Source organism: Rhinopithecus roxellana, chromosome 15, assembly GCF_007565055.1.
Source record: "Rhinopithecus roxellana isolate Shanxi Qingling chromosome 15, ASM756505v1, whole genome shotgun sequence".
Taxonomy (NCBI): domain Eukaryota; kingdom Metazoa; phylum Chordata; class Mammalia; order Primates; family Cercopithecidae; genus Rhinopithecus; species Rhinopithecus roxellana.
This window is the reverse complement of record NC_044563.1, coordinates 89,456,520-89,477,142: the sequence shown is the minus strand read 5'-3', so window position 1 is coordinate 89,477,142 and position 20,623 is coordinate 89,456,520. Positions and strand designations below refer to the sequence as shown.

The 20,623-nt window shown below is 42.9% G+C and overlaps 1 protein-coding gene across 1 annotated transcript in view; it reads right to left on the bottom strand.

Moving 5' to 3' along the window:
- The window catches only part of SWAP70 (switching B cell complex subunit SWAP70), an 85,848-nt gene extending 66,292 nt beyond the window's left edge, over positions 1–19,556 (bottom strand). Inside the window, exon 1 of the mRNA XM_010384826.2 lies at positions 19,355–19,556. Coding sequence (XP_010383128.1) covers positions 19,355–19,453 — 99 coding nt within the window. The 5' untranslated portion in view covers positions 19,454–19,556. The remainder of the gene's footprint in view (positions 1–19,354) is intronic.
- Positions 19,557–20,623: the final 1,067 nt, after the last annotated feature.

The following is a 20,623-nucleotide window of genomic DNA, read 5'->3' as shown; positions in this document are numbered from 1 at the left end:
CCCTTAAAGAGAGGGTCTGTATTTTAGCCATCTGTGCAACACGTATTTTAGCCATCTGTGCAATACCAAAACCGAATGAAGTACCTAAGAGAGAGCTGTTCAACAAATGTTTGCTAAATTAGTCCCATTTAAGAATTTCCAAGAATTTTTTTCTTTTTTTAAATTTCATTTTGCTACTCTACCATCTTCATCTAGATCTGGGTCTTTGCATTTATTTTACTATACTACCATGTTTCTAGCAAAATTTTTAATTGGAATCTCTAGATCAAATCACTTTCAGAGTGAAAAACAATGCCTCCATTAGTTCTTTTTTTTTTTTTTTGAGGTGGAGTCTCGCTCTGTCTCCCGGGCTGGAGTGCAGTGGCCGGATCTCAGCTCACTGCAAGCTCCGCCTCCCGGGTTTACGCCATTCTCCTGCCTCAGCCTCCCGAGTAGCTGGGACTACAGGCGCCCGCCACCTCGCCCGGCTAGTTTTTTGTATTTTTAGTAGAGACAGGGTTTCACCATGTTAGCCAGGATGGTCTCGATCTCCTGACCTCGTGATCCGCCCGTCTCGGCCTCCCAAAGTGCTGGGATTACAGGCTTGAGCCACCGCGCCCGGCCGCCTCCATTAGTTCTTAACACCACCAGAACTAGTCAAGTGTAACTCATCTGGCCTGAGATCTAGTAGAGAAGTCCAGTTCTTTAAAATTCAAGTACAGACTTCTGAGAAAAGGACACAATAAGAATTAACAAGCATGTGTGAGAGAAGGCTCTATAACAGAAGAGGGGGCTCTGAGTTGTGACTCCTTGACTATCACCTTCCTTGGAAGTTTAATTTAGTACATTCATCTCCAAGAGAAAATGTGATGTCACAGTGTGCACTCAAGGTGGTGACAAAGATCACAAATCTGGCTGGATGCAGTGGCTCATGCCCGTAATCTCAACAATGGGAGGCTGAGGCAGGAGGATCACTTGAGGTCAGGAGTTTGGAACCAGCCCGGGCAACATAACAAGACCCTGTCTCTATGAAAAATACAAAACTTAGCAAGGCATGGTGGTGCACACCTGTAATCCCAACTGCTCAGCAGGCTGAGGTGGGAGGACCAATTGAGCCTAGGAGTTCAAGGTTGCAGTGAACCATGATGCACTCCAGCCTGGGTGACAGTGTAAGACCCTGTCTCAAAAAGAAAAATTTTTTAATTTAAGAAAGATCAGAAATCTGAAGTCATTAAAATATACAGAAATCGAAAATATGTAAAATAAAATTAAAAATAAAAGAATGAAAAAAAATCACAAATGTGAGGTTTCCCTCAGCTGCCCCACCTTCTCACCTACCTGACCCCGCATGGTCCTCATAATATGACTTCTATCCTTATCAATCTCTTGAAATTGCTTTTCTAAATGGATTCTGAAGTAGACACAGAGATGCACCACTCAGATGTCCCCTCAAGAAGGTAACTGCTACCCAGCTACAGGGACTGTGTTAAGCTGACAGCCTCCAGCTACCTTCAGGGTCCCAGTGACAGAGTGGGGCGGTAGGATCACTTTTCCTCAATGTGGGAGTCCCATAAGGGGCAACCTTTGCTTCAGAGCTCCTGGTTTTGCCAAATCCATATGATGGTTTGACAGTTCCTTTTCCCAATTTCATTTCCTCTCTCCCACCCCACAGAGGAATAATACTTTTGTATTCCTAACACTGTCTTAGCATTGGCTTCCTGGAGAACCCATGCTGGGACAGGTACCTTCTGGCCAAGTCACTCTCCCAAAGGTCTGGCAGTTGGCAGTCTGAATCACGCCCCCTCCTCTTAGATGTTTTTGGTCCCTGACATACCATTTTCTTTTCTTTCTTTCTTTTTTTTTTTTTTTTTTTTTTTTTTTGAGACAGGGTCCTGCTCTGTTACTGAGGCCGGAGTGCAATAGCTCGATCCAGGCTCACCACAGCCTCAACCTCCTGGGCTCAAGCAATTCTCCCACCTCAGCCACCATCCCCCACCCCTCACCCCCAGCAGCTGGGACTACAGGCACCTGCCATGACATCCAGCTAATTTTTCTGTTTTTTTGTAGAAACAGGTTTCATCATGTTGTCCAGGCTGGTCTCAAACTCCTGAGCTCAAGCCATCCACCTGTCTCAGCCTCCCAAGTGCTGGAATTACAGGCATGCGCCAGCACACCCAACCCAGACAGAATAGTTTCTAAGTTCTTCAAAGGTGCCTTTATGCAGTCACATCCATCATCCCTCATTCTCCCAATCTGGTCATTTCCCAAAGGTCAATTTTCAACCCTGAGTTCTTCTTTAATTTCTTCTTGGAAAGTGCTTTTGGCCAGGTACAGTGGCTCACACCTGTAATCCCAGCACTTTGGGAGGCCAAGGCAGGTGATCACTTGAGGCCAGGAGTTCAAGACCAGCCTGCCAACAGGGCAAAACCTCGTATTTACTAAAAACATAAAAATTAGCTAGGTGGGGTGGGGTGGCACACGCCTGTAATCCCAGCTACTTGGAAGGCTGGGACACAAGAATCACTTGAACCCGGGAGGCGGAGGTTGTAGTGAGCCGAGAATTGTGTCACTGCACTGGGCAACAGAGGAAGATCCTGTCTCATAAATAAATAAATAAATAAATAAACAAATAAATAAATAAAAAGACAATTCTGTATTTATGAATCAAAAGAATTAAATTTTTTTAATTTTATATTTTATAAATTTAAAAATTTATAAAAAGGAAAATGCTTTCATTCTGACAACCTTAATTCATCTCTATCCAAATGATTCACAGATCTCTTTCTGCTCTTGACCTCTCCAATAAGCTCTGGTTTATATCACTAAACAATACTAGAGATTTCTATTCTAAATCTGCCTCTCGCCCAAAAGATCCAAATGAGATCTCATCACCTTTCTCCCCAAAATAGGTTTGCCACCCTGATTCTGACTTTGGTATCACCATTGCCTTAATAAAACTATGGTCTCTTCTTATATCTCTTTTTCATATAGTTTGTCCACCTTCTGGATCTAATTCAGCCCCAGCCAATGCCAACTCCTGTCTCTACTGCATGAGGGGCTCTGTCACCTTCAGGCTAACCAAGCAGAGAGTGTGAGGCTCGGGAAACAAGGCTCCTCCCCTCACCTCCCAGTACAAGGTCCCATTCTCCCCTCTCAGGCCCTGACAAAGAGTTGCTGCACAGCAACCACTCCTCAGGATATAACCATGGTAAACACATCAAGCTACAAGGTTTAGTTAGAAGGCTAAACCTCAAAGAGCGTGTCTGCTACCCTACATTTTACAAATGAGGAAACTAAAGCTCAGCAAAGAGAAGTGACTTCCGATGACCACACAAGTAATGGAGTACAGGTAACTCTCCTTACTCCCCAACTCCGTTCTCTCTTAACACTTTTCATGTTCCTCTAAAGGTTTTACTTTCTGAATCTTTCATCATAGTATTCTTACAGAGGAATTTCACACATCCTTTTCAAGTTAGTGACAAATGTCTCCTCCTCTAGGAAGCATTCTGTGAGCTAACTCCTCATATCCTTACCCAAGCTAAACAGGTTCCCTTCCTCTGCATTCTGCCTTCTGTATCTCACTGTATTTGAGTTGCCAGTTTGCTCATCTGTATCACTCACAAGATTTTAAGCTCTATAAGGGGAGGGTACATATCTGTTTTAATTTCCATAGCCACCACTCCTGTCCCACACTCACCAACTTACCCAGACTTCATAACACCCCACTAACAAGTCCCCCAATCTCCAGCCTCTCATCTTTAATCATCACACCCACATCATCAGAATAATTTTAAAACCGTATCTCTGCCATTTATCTACCTAAAAACTTTAAATGACTTACCCTCTTTACAGGGTCAATTCTGAACTAATTCTAACACAGACTGTCACTCAATAAACACACATTAGCCATCTATTCTGTGCAAAAACATTCAATGACATCTAAAATGTAGCCCCATCTCTCTTTAAATCCTAATTCTCCACTATGCATCAAAACAAACCTTCCACTCCACTCACAGTATTTCCTTTCTGCTCAAATACTCCAAGTTGAGGCTCTTGCTCTTAATTTACAGTGCTACCACCATATTTGTCACCTTTCTGCAATTATACTGGACAAGATCTGCTCCATTCTCTCAAGACCTTGAGAGCTTGTCTGGAGGTTCTAGCAGGGGAGCACAGCTACTCACATACCCTTGACCGAAGACGGGTCCTCCTCTATCAAGGATGGTCATTCTCTTTGACTGAGCACACAGCACTGGGAGGGATGCACATGGAGTGGTGAGGGAGGAAGGGGACAACCACCTAGCCAGTCAGATCAGTGAAATCAACCCTGGTGATCAATGGGGTGACAGATGTCACAGCCAGATCACCCTCAACATTCGCCATTCCCTCAAGAAATAGCTGAAGTTCTATCTCCTTCATGAAACTTTGTCTGCAACTGTCTATACCTTTTCTCTATTTGCCGTGAACTTCTACAGCAGTTCTGGCCAATGGAAATATACTGCAAACCACATAAGAAATTTAGAATGTTTAAAGCCACATTAAAAAAAAGTAAAAGGGAATAGGTAATATTAACTTAAATACTATATCCAAAATATCGTAATTTAAACATGTAATCAGTATTTTTAAAAATCATGCCTGCAATCCCAGCACTTCGGGAGGCCAAGGCGGGTGGATCACCTGAGGTCAGGGTTCGAGACCAGCCTGGCCAACATGGTGAAACCCTGTCTCTACTGAAAACAAAAAAATTATCCAGGCATGGTGGCGGGCACGTGTAATCCCAGTTATTCTGAAGGCTGAGGCAGGAGAATCACTTGAACTCAGGAGGCAGAGGTTGAAGTGATCCAAGATCGTGCCACTGCACTCCAGCCTGGGCAACAACAGCAAAACTCCATCTCAAATAAATAAATAAATAACGAGATGTTACTCTTGTTCTGGTACTAAGTCTTTGAAATCCAATGCATATTTTATACTTGAAGTACATTTCGACTCAGGTTCATGACTTGTCAAGCAATCAACAGCCAAACGTGGCTACTGGCTAACACCGGATGACACGGCTTACAGTGGTCATCTTCTACACTCTCTAGAACTTGCTTATATATTGCGTCATTGTGGTCATTTCATGTATTGTCTTCTTGACTACATCACACAATCCTGAACATAAGGGACAAGGCTGCATGTTTTTTTCTTCCCCAGGGTGCCTAACAAAAAGTGTTCAGTAGACTGAAACCTTCAAACTCATATAATGTTTTATACATTAATTTTCTTCAACATCAGTGTTTGGTAGAAAATAAGACAGAATTTCTGCTGTCACATATAAAGGTTGTGAGCTCTATTATAATCTTAAAATATAAAAAGCAGGCCAGGTGCAGTGGCTCACGCCTGTAATCCCAGCACTTTGGGAGGCCAAGGCGGGCGAATCACGAGGTCAGGAGATCAAGACCATCCTGGCTAACATGGTGAAACCCCGTCTCTACCAAAAATACAAAAAAATAAGCCGTGCGTGGTGGTGGCCACCTGTAGTCCCAGCCACTCGGGAGGCTGAGGCAGAAGAATGGCGTGAACCTGGGAGGCGGAGCTTTCAGTGAGCCAAGATCGCGTCACTGCACTCCAGCCTGGGTGACAGAGCAAGACTCCGTCTCAAAAATAAATAAACAAAAATAAAAACAATAAAAAGCAAAGTAAGCTTCCCAAAGTCACCCAGGTAAAGGACCTCAGAATCCCAATGTAGTCTGATCTACTAATCATCTGGTGTCCTATTACCTAACAGTGTTTCTCAAATCATCACTGAAGACGATCACTGAGACTGGAGTCAGTTGCTCATCAAGCTGCAAGGTTCAGTTAGAAGGCTAAATTTCAGGGTAACAGCCAGCTAGCTGAGTATCCATCACCTAGGAACTGAAAGAATTGATGGGGATGTGCTGCCTGCCAAGGCAGACAGTGCCCCATCCTCCCACAGCTGTCTATCCAGTGAAATGTAATACCTTCCAACACTGTCCATATGACCAGAACAACTTTCATCCTAACTAGTGTCACTTCCAGCTGATACACCATGCCCACATAATACCATTCTCCTCCTTCAAATCAAATGCTGTAAAGCGAATTATTCCTTTACAGGTATAGGAAGAAGCAAAAGGTATAGAAAACAGAAGAGTCTTAAGATCAAAAAATTAGTTTTTCTAATATTGCAGAAATCTCTCCTTAACCGCAAGACCTCCTTATATGAAATTCAAGTACACATACAGATTTCCATTTAAATATCTCTCCCTCAACTGCTGAAAACTACAGTTTTTGACACAGATTTTGAGTTTAAAAAAAAGGAACACGAAGGTGGGATGAGAAGAAGGAAATAAAGCAGAAGGTAGAGCAGGAAAAATAGTTTTATGAAATGCAGCCTTGGGGAAGAAAAAGGAAGCTGAGGCAAGGATCTACCTTAGGCTTGCATTGTGGGAGGGGAACAAGGACATGCCTAAAAGGGACTAAGGAAGCGAGTGAGAGTGCTAATGTGCTAATAATCAATAATCACCACTCACAGGACTAAGGTTCTATAACCCTCATGGTGGGAAAGAATGAGAAATACCTATTGAGTGATGGCATGCTGAGTACATGGGAGAAGGTTGCCCAAAGCCTCTTCTGTCTCTAGCTTTGTTACTACTTACCTCTGGGACTGTGATGAGACCCCAAAGGAAATACAAAATGGGGATCAGAGAGGTTTAGAACTCTGAGTCATAAGATCAGAAATGTACTGACTATTAATATTAAGATGGAAGGTCAAATACCAAAAAAAAAAAAAGCACCTCACCGTTTACATGCTATTTTCAATAAAAGTACATGTATTTCAAAAAAAAAAAAAAACCACAAAAATGTCCAAGTTATCTCACTGAAAAGTTTCTAACAAGTAAGGAATAGAAACTAGAAATAATCCAACATTCATTATCCTATTTTAAGATTTCTAAATGTCTAATTTTCTCTTTTTTAGAGAGTTGTCTTTACTGTTTTATTTTGGTGATATCTACACAAAAAATATTTACGAAGACTTTAGGCTGGGTGCAGTGGCTCATGCCTGTAATCCCAGCACTTTAATAGGCTCACTCAAGACTCTGATCCCCAACCCTATTTTAAAAATTGATGGTTGTTGTTCCTCAATAGAACCTTTTACCATAGAGATTAACAGAAACATAACACAAAAGATTAGGGAGGGAATACTATACATGCCAAGTTCACAAAAGAATTAACTACATTTGTATATTGTGTTCCACAAATAAAAACCCTGTCTCATAATTTGCTTCCTTTATATTTTCAACTTACCAATGGCCTGGCTGAATTACCTTTGTAACTAGCAAGGTTAAAATTTTTGGAGGCTAAATGTCTACATGGGAACAGAAAATATGGTACGATTCATAAGATATCCAAACCAACTGTGAGGCAAAATATAAAAAAAAATTTAAAAAGAGATGTTAGCCGGGCACGGTGGCTCAAGTCTGTAATCCCAGCACTTTGGGAGGCCGAGACGGGCGGATCACGAGGTCAGGAGATCGAGACCATCCTGGCTAACACGGTGAAACCCCGTCTCTACTAAAAAATACAAAAAACTAGCCGGGTGAGGTGGCAGGCGCCTGTAGTCCCAGCTGCTCGGGAGGCTGAGGCAGGAGAATGGTGTGAACCCGGGAGGCAGAGCTTGCAGTGAGCTGAGATCCGGCCACTGCAATCCAGCCTGGGCAACAGAGCGAGACTCCGTCTCAAAAAAAAAAAAAAAAAAAGAGATTTTAGTTGAAATCTATCACTGAGAAAATAATAAAGATTTAAACCACCCATGTTGTTCGTCAAAATTTTTTTCATTTAGATCTACACCAGAGTTGTAAATTCTTTTATTTCAAAAAGGTACAATAAATTTTTTAAAAGCTGTATTTCTAAAAACAACAGGATAAAAATTCACAGCCAATGAGTTCATTTCGAGACATTTCCAGCACTGACATGTAATTCACCCTGCAACCATAATTGCAAAGTAAAGCTATAACAGAGGTTGCAAAAAATATCACTAGATTCTGCTATATTTAAGAGGAAAACATTTACTAAATAAGGATATTAATTTTAAGCTTCATTTTGATCTCTCAAAGGAACAGAAGAAGCTAGAAATAATGGTTACCTCCAGAACAGGGGACTAATGTGGGCCAAGGGTTAAGGAAAACTTACTTTTCACTTTTGTAAATACCCTTCAGAATTTTATAACTTTTATATGTGTCTATATGAGATATTCAAAAAGTTTCTTTTTAATATACATGTTTAAATAATAACCTTTCTTATTTTATTAGAATTACACGTACTGTATTTCTAAGTAACACTGGAGATTTAGCATCTTTCAGCAAGACCACTGAAATTTCTAAAAAATTTTTCTTTTAATTTTTAGCACCAGTAGAGGAGAAACAATTATTGCTTCTACTTCAAATAAGATGCCCTATTCCTATTTCCATTATGATCTTCTGAAAATTTATACCATAATTTAAAAGTAACAATCTCTGTTTCAGGTGCCACATTAATAAGGTTTATTATTATCAGAGAGTATAGAATCCATATACGAATAGCTCTCATTAAAAAGAAGAAGAAGAAGAAGAAATACAGTTGGCCCTCCGTATTCCTGGGTTCTGCATCTGTGGATTCAAGCAAGTGTGGACTGAAAACATTCCCCTTAAAAACTGCATCTGTACTTAACATGGGCAAACTTTTCTTCCTGTTATTATTCCATAAACAATGTAACTTAACAACTATTTACATAGCATTTATATTGCATTAGGTATTATAAGTAATCTAGAGATAATTAAAAATATAAAGAAAGATGTACATAGGTTATATGCAAATACTATGCCATTTTATATAAGAGTCTTCAGCGTCCTAGGATTTTGGTATCTGCAGGGAGTCCTGGAACCAATCCCCCAAGGATACCAAGGGACAGCCTGTACAAACAAAAGAAGAGCACCAAAACCAAACCAAGGGGGAAAAATGGTGGAAAAAAATGTCTAACATTCAATTCAACTACATTTACTCAGCTACCTATATGCACCTAGCGCCTTCCTATAGATATAAAGAAAAGTTTCCTTCTCTCTCAATACAGTTTTCAGTCTCCCATCAGTTATCATAGAATATACTAAAATTGCAATCAAAACAAACAATATAGTCTTAAACTATATGGTTTGTTCTAAGAAAGGACTATTCATGAATACAAATTTAAAAGCAAGTAGAAAATGTGTTTCTGGAATACTGTTTCCCCACTATTAGCTTATTGCTACCTACTTCAGCTGCTGAAAAGCAAGTAAATCTTTCCTTAAGAAAAAGCTCAAAACAATCACTTAGTGTTGTTCGGTAGTTCAGCCTGAAAAACAAAGTAACACCAAATCAACATGACAATCAGTTGTCTTTTAACAATCCAATTGCAAATTAAGTTAACAGAGCTGATGACTTCTATGAAGGTGCACAGGATGAGTGTAGGGAAGAAGGCCTGCGTACCCTCAACTCACGGGGGAGCCAGAAAACTTACAACTGGAGCCAGAGAGACAGAGCTCCCCTGTAGAAGGTGCACAGATTGCCAGGAAGACACCCAATGAGATTACAGGGAATGTGGGAGAAGGAAGGAGAAAAAAAATCAAGGTAAGTAAAGGGAAGCAGACAGAAGTGGTTTCCTTTTTGGGGAGGGGGGTGGTGTGCGGAGGAGGGCTTAAAGATTTGAGAAAACCTACTGACCTGCAATGACCTTATTTATGGCTATAAATATATATAAAATATATAAAATATAAAAGTTGTTTTACCAAGAAAACATTACTGTGACTAGACAACCAGCAAACATCTGTTTCTATTGTAGTTTATATAAGTCATAAGAGGTCTTTCTTTCTCCCTTTCCCTTCCTCTCTCTCTCTCTCTCTCTCTCTCTCTCTCCCTCCCTCCCTCCCTCCCTCCCTCCCTCCCTCTCTCTCTCTCTCTCTCTCTCTCTCTGTTTCTTTCTTTTTCTTTGGATACAGAGTCTTACTGTTTTCCAGGCTGGAGTGCAGTGGCACGATCAGAGCTCACTCCAGCCTCCATCTCCTGAGCTCAGGCCATCTCCTGTCTCAGCTACAGAAGGAGCTTAGACTACAGGCCTGTGCCACCATACCTCTCTAACTCTATTAATTTATTGTAGAGATAGGGTCTTACTATGTTGCACAGGCTGGTCTCAAACTCCTGGGCTCAAGTGATCCACTTGCCTCAACCTCCAAAAGTGCTAGTATTAAAGGCATGAGCCACTGCACCCGGACTAGGAGTGACTTCTATTTTTTTAATTTCAAATTTTTTTTTTTTTTTTTTGAGACGGAATCTCGCTCTGTCACCCAGGCTGGAGTGCAGTGGCAGTATCTCGGCTCACTGCAAGCTCCGCCTCCCAGGTTCATGCCATTCTCCTGCCTCAGCCTCCTGAGTAGCTGGGACTACAGGTGCCCACCACAACGCCCAGCTAATTTCTTTTTTTGTATTTTTGGTATAGACGGGGTTTCACTGTGTTAGCCAAGATGGTCTCAATCTCCTGACCTCATGATCTGCCCACCTCGGCCTCCCAAAGTGCTGGGATTACAGGTGTGAGCCACCGCGCCTGACCTATTTATTTATTTTTGAGACAAAGTCTTGCTCTGTCACCCAGGCTGCAATACAGTGGCACTATCTCAGCTCACTGAAACCTCCTCTTCCCGAGTAGCTGGGACCACAAGTGCCCACCACCATGTCCAGCTCATTTTTAAATTTTTTGTAGAGACAAAGTCTCACTATATTTTCCAGGCGGTTTCCAAACTACTGGCTTCAAGCAATCCTCCTGCCTCAGCTTCCCAAAGTTCTGGGATTATAGTCATGAGCCACTGCACCCAGCTTCCCAAGGGTTTAAATCTATGTTCTATAGTTCAATTTTATTGATAACTCTGACAAAAGTCTATGTTTGCAACATGTGATATTATGAGACAAGCGATATATATAGATAAATATACATAGGTTTTCATCCATGGTCCCTAGCTCATAATGCCATAGCCCTTGTTATAATGTTGGGGTACTTTAGGCCTCAGAAGCAGGTCTCAGAAAACAGAATCTCAGCCGGATCCGGTGGCTCACACCTGTAATCCCAGCACTTTGGGAGGCCAAGGCGGGCGGATCATTTGAAGTCAGGAGTTTGAGACCAGCCTGGCCAACGTGGCGAAACTCGGTCTCTACTAAAAAATACAAAACTTAGCTGGATACGGTGGCGTACACCTGTAATCCCAGCTACTTGGGAGGCTGAGGTAGGAGAATCGCTTGAAGGAAGGAAGGAAGGAAAGGCAAAAAAAAATAGATCTCTCTCTCTCTAACCTTCTGTCCTTTCTTCACCTGCTCCTTTTTCTCCCCAAGGCAAGCCGTAGAAACTAAAAATATAATCTCATCTCCCCCAACCCTTCTATCTTGGAGCTGGTCATAAAGAAATTCTCTGACCTTCCTTGTCTAATTGTAGGCCACAAGACCTTCATTTCAGAAGGGGTCCTCCCCCACACCCTGGTGGAAGGAAGGCTGCACAGAGAGACCAAGGAGAATCTGAACAGACAATCCTTGCTGGACTTTCCCAGTCTATTAATATTAGATCATACCCTTTTTGTCTAATCACATTTCTACATGGTTGTCTATACTTTAATCACGGCTATCCAATAAAGTCTCCATAAGAGACCCGAGAGGACAGGGTTTGAGGAGCTCCCAGAGAGCTGAACATGTGGAGACTTAAAGGAAGGTTAATGAGAACTAATTCATGTACCAGGAGGGCAGTGCACCCAAACTCCATGAGAAGTTCCTCACCCTGTGTCTCTCTTCACCTGTCTATTTGTATCCTTTAAAATATCTTCTGTAATAAATCAATAAACATGTCGCCCTGAGTTCTATGAGCCACTCTAGCAAAGTAACTGAACCCAAAGACAGGGTCACGAAGACCCCAACTCGAAGCTGGTCCATCAGAAGTTCCAGAAGCCCAGATTTGCAACTGGTAGGAAGGAAGGGGACAGTCTTGTGGGACTGAGCCCTCAATCTGTGGGATCTGACACTCTATGGTATCTGACACTGTCTCCAGCTAGACAGTGTTGGAATTGAACTGGAGGATACCCAACTGGTGTCCACTGCAGAACTGATTGCTTACTTGGTGTGTGGGGAGAAACCTCCACACATTTGGTCACCAGAAATCTTCTGTGTTGATTGTTATTGTGGTGTGAGAGCAGAGAAAAAAACAGTTTGCGTGTTGTTTCCACTGACGTAATATTAAAATGGTATCTAATTACATTGTTAATTTTTCTACAGATTTTGCTTCAAATTTTATTTGGATAATTTTTCTTTTACTTAATAATATGCTATTTGTTAAAAATTCAGTATATAAATAAGCTTTGTCTGTACTACACTGGAGGCCCTCAAGGCCAATATTTACCAATTATAGCATTGACTCAAGCACATTTATCTAACTGAATACTATTCTACAAAGTAATCTTCTTAAAAATGAAAAATACAGGCTGGATGTGGGGGCTCATATCTGTAATCCTAACACTTATAGGTGGATGGATGGATTGCTGGAGCCCAGGAGTTTAAGACCAGTCTAGGCAGCAAAGTGAGACCCTGTCTCTACAAAAAACAAAACAAACAAACAAAAAAATTTGCGAGGTGTGGTGGCATACACCTGTAATCCCAGCTACTGAGGAGGCTGAGGTGGGAGGATCGCTTCAGCATGGAGGTCATGGGTATGGTGAGCTATGATCATGCCACTGCACTCCAGCCTGAGTGACAGAGTGTAACCCTGTCTCAAAATAAATTAACAATTTTAAAATAAGTAAAAAATATATTTATTCCAAAGATGATGTCAATATTCCAAGCTTTTCATAACTTCTCTTTAGAGAAGAAATATGAAGTTTATGATACATGGAAAGGAAGAACCAACCTGATTACTTTACAGTCTCCTATATATATGTGCATATATATATATAAAACAAAATTAACTTTCAAAGGTTAATTTTTCCTTAAAACTCTTCTTCCTCAGCTCCAACATTGCCCCAAAGGGGTTCTTACCTCTGATTTCCAGTCCTCTGCTTTTCTTGTTCCTCTCACCATCTACTATAGCCATTCCCCAAGACTGTCAGTGGTTCTCTTCTCCTCTTTTTCCAAGCTTCAACTACCAAATTCCTTACTGACAACCCTACACTTCCTAGGAGTATCATCTCCAGCTGAACATACACCCATCAAGGACCTCAAAAAAAATAAATAAATAAACAAAAGTTTTCATGTTCAAAACTGTATCATTGCATAAACAGCTCCTTCTCATGGCTTTTCCATTTCTATTAAAACCTACTTCTATTAAAAACCATTATTAAAAAAATAAAAACCACTACTATATATTTGGTCAACTGCATTTGACATCTGAGACATTTTTGAATCTGTCCTTTCCCGTCCTCCTCCCACCCAATCATGGGTCAAGGCTCATACCTTGACCCACCATTTCCCTCTTGTCCACCTCTGCTGTCTCTAGTCCCTATTACCTCTTATCGGGGCTATTGCAATGGTTTCTCTTATCTTCCCAATTCACTCTAGCCAGCACTTCTGCTATGTCACCCAAGCTGGAGTACAGTGGTGCGATATCGGATCACTGCAACCTCTGCCTCCCAGGTTCAAGCGATTCTCCTGCCTCAGCTCCCAAGTAGCTGGGACTACAGGTGCGTGCCACCACACCCAGCTAATTTTTATATTTTTAGTAGAGACAGGGTTTTGCCACATTGGCCACACTGGTCTTGGAACTCCTGACCTCAGGTGATCCACTCACCTCAGCCTCCAAAAGTGCTGGGATTACAGGTGTGAGCCACCGCGCCTGGCAAGTAACTTTATAAAGTGCAATTCTGATCACAACTCCTCACCCTCTGAAAACCTGGGGGGCCCCTGGCATCTACCTAATTTGCCTGGCAATCAAAGCTTTCTATGCATTAACCCCAATCTATTTCTACAGCTTTATCACCAGCAATAATTCTCCCTCATACACACACAGGAACACACCTGTGTATGTTCTACACTACAATCAAAATAAGTTACACAGAAGTCCCCTTAAATATCTGATTCATTCCCATCTCTTGCAGTAGTTCAGTGTCCCCTAGGGATAACAGCAATCAATAAATATCCATTAAATAAATAAATTAGGCCAGGCGTGGCCACTCATGCCTGTAATCCCAGCACTTTGGGAGACCCAGGCAGGTAGATCACTTGAGGTCAGGAGTTTGAGACCAGCCTGGCCAACATGGTGAAACCCTGTCTCCACTAAAAATACAAAAATTAGCTAGACATGGTGGTGCACACCTGTAGTCCCAGCTACTCGGGAAGCTGAAGCAGAAGAATCGCTTGAACCAGGCAGGTGGAGGTTGCCACTGTACTCCACCCTGGTCAACAGAGCAAGACTCCGTCTCAAAAAACTAAGTAATTAATTAATTAATAGAACGGGCTTAATCTTCCCCCATTCCTACATAATCACATCCTAACTTCCTTCAGAGTTCATTTCAAAGAAGCTTTTTTCATAAAGCAATCACACCAGTGAGAAGAAATCGCCTCTTCCTTTAAAATCTCATGGCCCCATATCTTCTGTCACACTCAGTATCTTCTACCCAATATTTCTGTTTCTTTTCTTTACCACCAGACTTTATGTTTTTTAAGGATCAGTAATTGTCTGAGTAATACAATCTCCATCGGGGGAGAAAGAGAGTGCCTTCTTTAATGGTCATTTAGTCTTTTAATTTACCTACCAAAATTTAAACTCTTTGAAGGTAAAGATTCATATTTCTTTTTTCTCTGCCTTTCACCACCATATCCCTTATCTAGTGAATATATCCATTCTCTGTCTCAAAAGTTGTGAAGATAACTCAAAAAGGCAAGTATCAAAAATATTTTTTTAGAATACCCATATAGCTTTCCAAAGCAATACATTTTAACCATCATTTTGGATATATATAATTATTAGTCTGCTGCTTAACAAATCAATTATTTGACATTTCCTCCAAGGAGATAATCTTAAGAGCCTAAAAATACTAACCTTCTTATTAAATGAGCATGGTACCTTACACATAGTAGACTTACAGAAGGTTACTGTATGAATGAATGAATCAATCAACAAATAAAGGCAAAAACTCTACTCCCAGCCAACAGAACACATAACCAGGGTCAAACACAAAAGGACACCTAAATAAAAATGTTTACATATTTTCAATTCTACAAACACTGGCACGATGAACAGAACTGAACCCATCCCAAAGTCTCACACAGACAAGAGAGACACAAAATACATGCGCAGTTGCATTATCAACATACTATGGGTGAAACCTATGAACTGGTATTTAACACTTCCTGCCAAGACGCTTTTCCTATAAGCAGCCATAAAGACAATTGTGAATAAAGTATAATCAAAGTAATTCAAAAAATCTCATTTATGCCGTCAACTGGAAGAGAAGAAAATAAAGAAACCATTGGCTTTAAAGTGTGAAAATAGGCCAGGCATGGTGGCTCACGCCTGTAATCCCAACACTTTTGAGAGGCCAAGGCGGGTGGATCACTTGAGGTCAGTAGTTCAAGATCAGCCCAGTCAACATGGTGAAACCCCATCTCTCCTAAAAATACAAAAATTAGCCAGGTGTGGTAGTAGGCGCCTGTAATCCCAGCTATTTGGGAGGCTGAGGCAGGAGAATCGCTTGAACCCAGGAAGCGGAGGTTGCAGTGAGCCAAGATCACACCACTGCATTCCAGCCTGGGTGATACAGCCACACTCCATCTCAAAAAAATAAATAAAACAGTAATAGTAATAAAGTGTGAAAATAGGCTGGGTGCAGTGGCCCGTACCCGTAATCCCAGCATTTTGAGAGGCTGAGGCAGGCAGATCGTCTGAGCTCAGGAATTCAAGACCAGCCTGGGCAAATGGCGAAACCCCATCTCTACAAAAAGTACAAACATTAGCTAGGCATAGTGGCCTGTGCCTGTAGTTCCAGCTACTCGGGAGTCTGAAGTGGGAGGATTGCTTGAGCCCAGGAGGTTGAGGCTGCATTGAGCCATGATCACGCCACCACACTCCAGCCTGGGCGACAAAAAGACCTTGTTTCAAAAAAAAAATTATAAAGAGTTGGCTGGACAAGGTAGCTCATATCTGAATCCTAGCACTTTAGGAGGCCGAGGCGGGTGGATATCTTTGAGCTCAGGAGTTCAACAACAGCCTGGGCAACACGACAAAACCCTATCTCTACAAAAAAATACAAAAATGAACTGAGTATAGTGGCTCATGCCTGTGAGCCCAGCTACTTGGGAGGTGGAGGCTGGAGGATCACTTGAGCCGAGATAGCGCAACTGCATTCCAGCCTGGGTGACACAGCGAGACCCTGTCTCTCTCTCCCTGACATACACACACACGTGTGAAAATCTTGGTTCTAGATTTAGCTACTACTTACAACTGTGACTTTGGACAAATCACTAAACATATCATCATGGTGGCTCACACCTATAATCCCAGCACTTTGGAAGGCCGAGTTGGGCAGGCGGCCTGAGCTCAGGAGTTCCAGACCAGCCTGGGCAATACGGTGAAACCCCGTCTCTACTAACATACAAAAAAAAAAAAAAAAAAAAATTAGGCATGGCAGTGGGCACCTGTAGTCCCAGCACTTTGGGGGTCCAAAGCGGGCAGATCACGAGGTCAGGAGTTTGAGACCAGCCTGGCCAATATGGTGAAACCTGATCGTTCCTAAAAATACAAAAATTAGCCAGGCTTGGTGGCACGTGCCTATAGTCCCAGCTACTCAGGAGGCTGAGGCAGGAGAATCACCTGAACCCAGGAGGCAGAGGTTGCAGTGAGCTGAGATCACACCACTGCACTCTAGCCTGGGTGACAGAGTGCGACTCTGGCACAGAAAAAAAAAAAAAAAAATTAAGAGGTTATTTGGGAATATCTGGAAAAAAAGAATAAACTTTTCTTCTCCTAAGATCTTTAAAAGAGAAATGATGGTTGAAAGCAAAAAATTTAATATTGTCTGATGGGGATTTCAATGTATGTAGATTAATATGACAATTACAACATAAAGCAGTGAGGGTAAAGGGACCTATATGGTGATAAGTTTTCTACATTCTCCTTAAAGTGGTAAAATATTAACTCTAAGTGTACTATGAAAAGTTAGGGATGGATATTCTAACTCCTAGAGCAAGTACTAAAAAAACCTACATGAAGAAATATAGTAAAAAACTCACTATTAAAATGGAACATTGGCCAGACACAGTCGGTCACACTTATCCTAGCACTTTATGAAACCAAGGAGGGCAGATCACCTGAGCTCAGGAGTTCAAGACCAGCCTGGCTAACATGGTGAAACCCCATTTCTACTAAAAATACAAAAATTAGCTAGGCGTGGTGATGCACACCTGTAATCCCAGCTACTTGGGAGGCTGAGGCACCAGAATCTCTGGAACCTAGGAGGCAGAGGCTGCAGTGAGCCGAGATCGCACCACTGCACTCCAGCCTGGGAAACAGAGCCAGACTGTGTCTCCAAAAGAAAAAGAAAAAAAACTAAAGCATATTCAAATAATCCCAAAGATAGAAGAAAAGTAGAGGACAAAAAAAACAGAAATGAAATTATAATAAAATGGTAGCCCTAAATCAAACCATACCAGTAATTACATTAAATATAAATGGCCTAAAGATGCCAATTAAAAGACAGAGATTGTCAGAAAGAATAAAAAAAAGACACAGCTACATCTATTTATTAAAAACTTACTTTAAATAAAATGGCATAGGTAAGTTAAAAGTAAAAATAAAAGTAAAATGTAGACCTACTCATAACTCCCCTAAACTGGAAATAACACAAATTCTCAAGGATGCATGGCTAAAAACTACCATACATCCATGCAATAGAATATTACTTAGCAATTTAAAAAAGTATTGGTACACACAACAAAATGGATTAATCTCTAAGGCATTATGCTGGGTAAAAGAAATCAGTTTCAACAGTTACAAACTATACGACTCCATTTACATGGCACTTCGGAAAAGGTAAAACTATAGCAATTAGGAAAGATCAATGGCTGCCAACAGTTGGGGTGAAGGTAGGGCAACATCACGGAGTTTTTTAGGATGATGGAACTGTGGAGGCCATGGTTGTGGTGATAGTTATATGAATCTATACATATGTTGAAATTCATAGAACTGTACACCAAAAGTCAATTTTACTGTATGTTAATTTTTAAAAATAAAGTAAAATAAAAATTACGTGGATGACCTCCATGGACCCTTCCAGACTATGATTCTATCAGTGAGAAAAAGAGAGGAGAGGCAAAAGGAAGACAAGGAGAATGCTAATCCTACTGGCATAAAACCCACTACTCACAAGAACCTGATTACTGTACAAAAATATACAAAACAAACCCAATCTTCAGAATTTATTCCCAGAAGGGGCTAAGAAAACCGGACATTCGGATCTAAAATGTGTACATTTTTAAACGCCTATGAATAGCTCTTTTTGTCTGTTTCTATATTTTATACTTTGAAGAAGCTGCCAATTTCTCCTGGCTGAGTGCCAATTTCCCTGCTTGGGGTTATTCAATTTACAAGCATCCCTTTATTTATACCCTATACTCTGGGGTCTCTGGCAGTCACAATAACGACTCTGAAAAAGCAGTCGCTTTTGCAGGGTGCCAGAAAGATCAGCCCTCCTCACCCGGAACTAAGGTCCCTGCGGGACACAGCACACCCGGTCCACTAGTTCCAAACCTAAAGACGCTGGGCTGGAGGTCTTCTCAAGTCAAAAAGTCTCCCAAAGGAGGAAGACGCTGGAGGCCGGGCTTCGGGGCATTTCTGCCGTCTCCGGACTGCCCTGAAGCCTCCGGGGCAGCTAGCCGTTTAGAGGACAGTACTGGCGTGAGGCTGTGGGCTGCAGAAGGTTCTGCCCAGCGACCTTGGGCAAGTCCCTTCCTCTCCTGGAGTAAGAGGAAAATTCTGGGAAGGTTGTGTAAGCTGGCTTCCCATTGACGCCTCGGAATCCACTTTCTGCCCCTCGCTCTCCAACGCCAAGAAGGAACCACACTTGTCCCTCACAGACTTCACCCCAGCCTTATGCCCTCCACCTTTCCCAGTCCCTGGGAGACCCGCGGAAACTAACACATCCAGCCAAGGGCAAGGCCCGAAGGCAAGGGGGAGGCAGTAAACACCAAATCCCGGTCTCAGACCCACTCCGCCCCAAGCGGGCCTACTGGGCGCATTCCGGCCCGCCCCGCCCTGCGGTCACAGCCCGCCAGGTCCCGCTTCCACCCAAGGGAAGTACAGAGCGCGCCGGGGAGGGTCGGGTCGGGGGCCGGGTCAGGAGGCGCCCACCTTGAGCTGGGACTTGGAGACCTTGCCGCTATGGTCCTGATCGAGTGCGGTGAAGGCGTGCCAGATGGCTTTGAGCAGCTCGTCCTTCAAGCTCCCCATGGCCGCGGCCCTGCTGCCCCGCCAACCCCTCCGGCCCAGCCAGCCCCTCCGCGCCTCGAACGCCCCTCAGCCTCCGCGTCCGCTGCCAGCCGCGCAGTCACCTGACCCGCCAGGCCCCGCCCCCGCCAGACCCCGCCCTGCTGCCGGCGCCAGTCCGGTGCCGCGCCCACAGCCGCCGGAGCGTGGGTTCTGCGGGTCAAGCCACCCGTGGTGGCAGGAATGCCTGGCCTTCTTTGTCAGCCAGGACGGTAAACACATCTCCCTAATGTTTCCCAGACCAGTTCGGTCCTTTTTGGGTGCTCGAGTAGAACACCTCACACAAATGACCCCGTCTTGAGGAAAAACCCGAGAGATTAGGTGAGCAGCCTACCCGCCTCTTCCCAGCGCCCCGCAGTGAAAAAGGGAGCCCTGGTCCTGTCTTGGGAACGGAGTCACTGTTTGAGGAGGCCGAAGAAGACCCCGAAAAGTCCCCAGACAGGGACTCAAATGATAGCGCAGTCCCAAGTCGGGGAGATGCAGGGCGGTGGGGAGGCAGGGAAGGACTTCGAGGGAAGTTTGTTCCTTCACTTCGCAAAAGTTTATTCGTGCATACTCTATCGTGGGTTCTAGGGACACAGAGACGAGGTTTAAGGGGAGTTTAGAAGTCAGGGTCAGGCAGCAGTTTCTTCCTAACGCCTAACTGTTGTTCAATTCACATCTTAGGAAGGGTTTGACCTGGTTAATGCCTCTCTGTAGTGTTTCTGTGCTTGCAAAATAGGAGATCTCCGCCAACTGTAAATCACTCCACCCATTTTACTAATCAGAACAGACGGACTATTTAAAAGAACGTATTTGGCCGGGCGTGGTGGCTCACGCCTGTAATCCGAGCACTTTGGGAGGCCAATGTGGGCGGATCACTTTGGGAGGCCAACATGGTGAAACCCCATCTCTACTAAAAATACAAAATTAGCCAGGCGTGGTGGCACATGCCTGTAATCCCAGCTACTCGGGAGGCTGAGGCAGGAGAATCACTTGAACCTGGTAGGCGGAGGTTGCGGTAAGCCAATATCGGGCCTTTGCACTCCAGCCTGGGCAACAAGAGTGAAACTCCGTCTAAAAAAAAAAGTATTCGATTGCAGCTGTTGAATTAATATTTGTTCACAATGGTCACAATGGTCACTTGATCTCTTT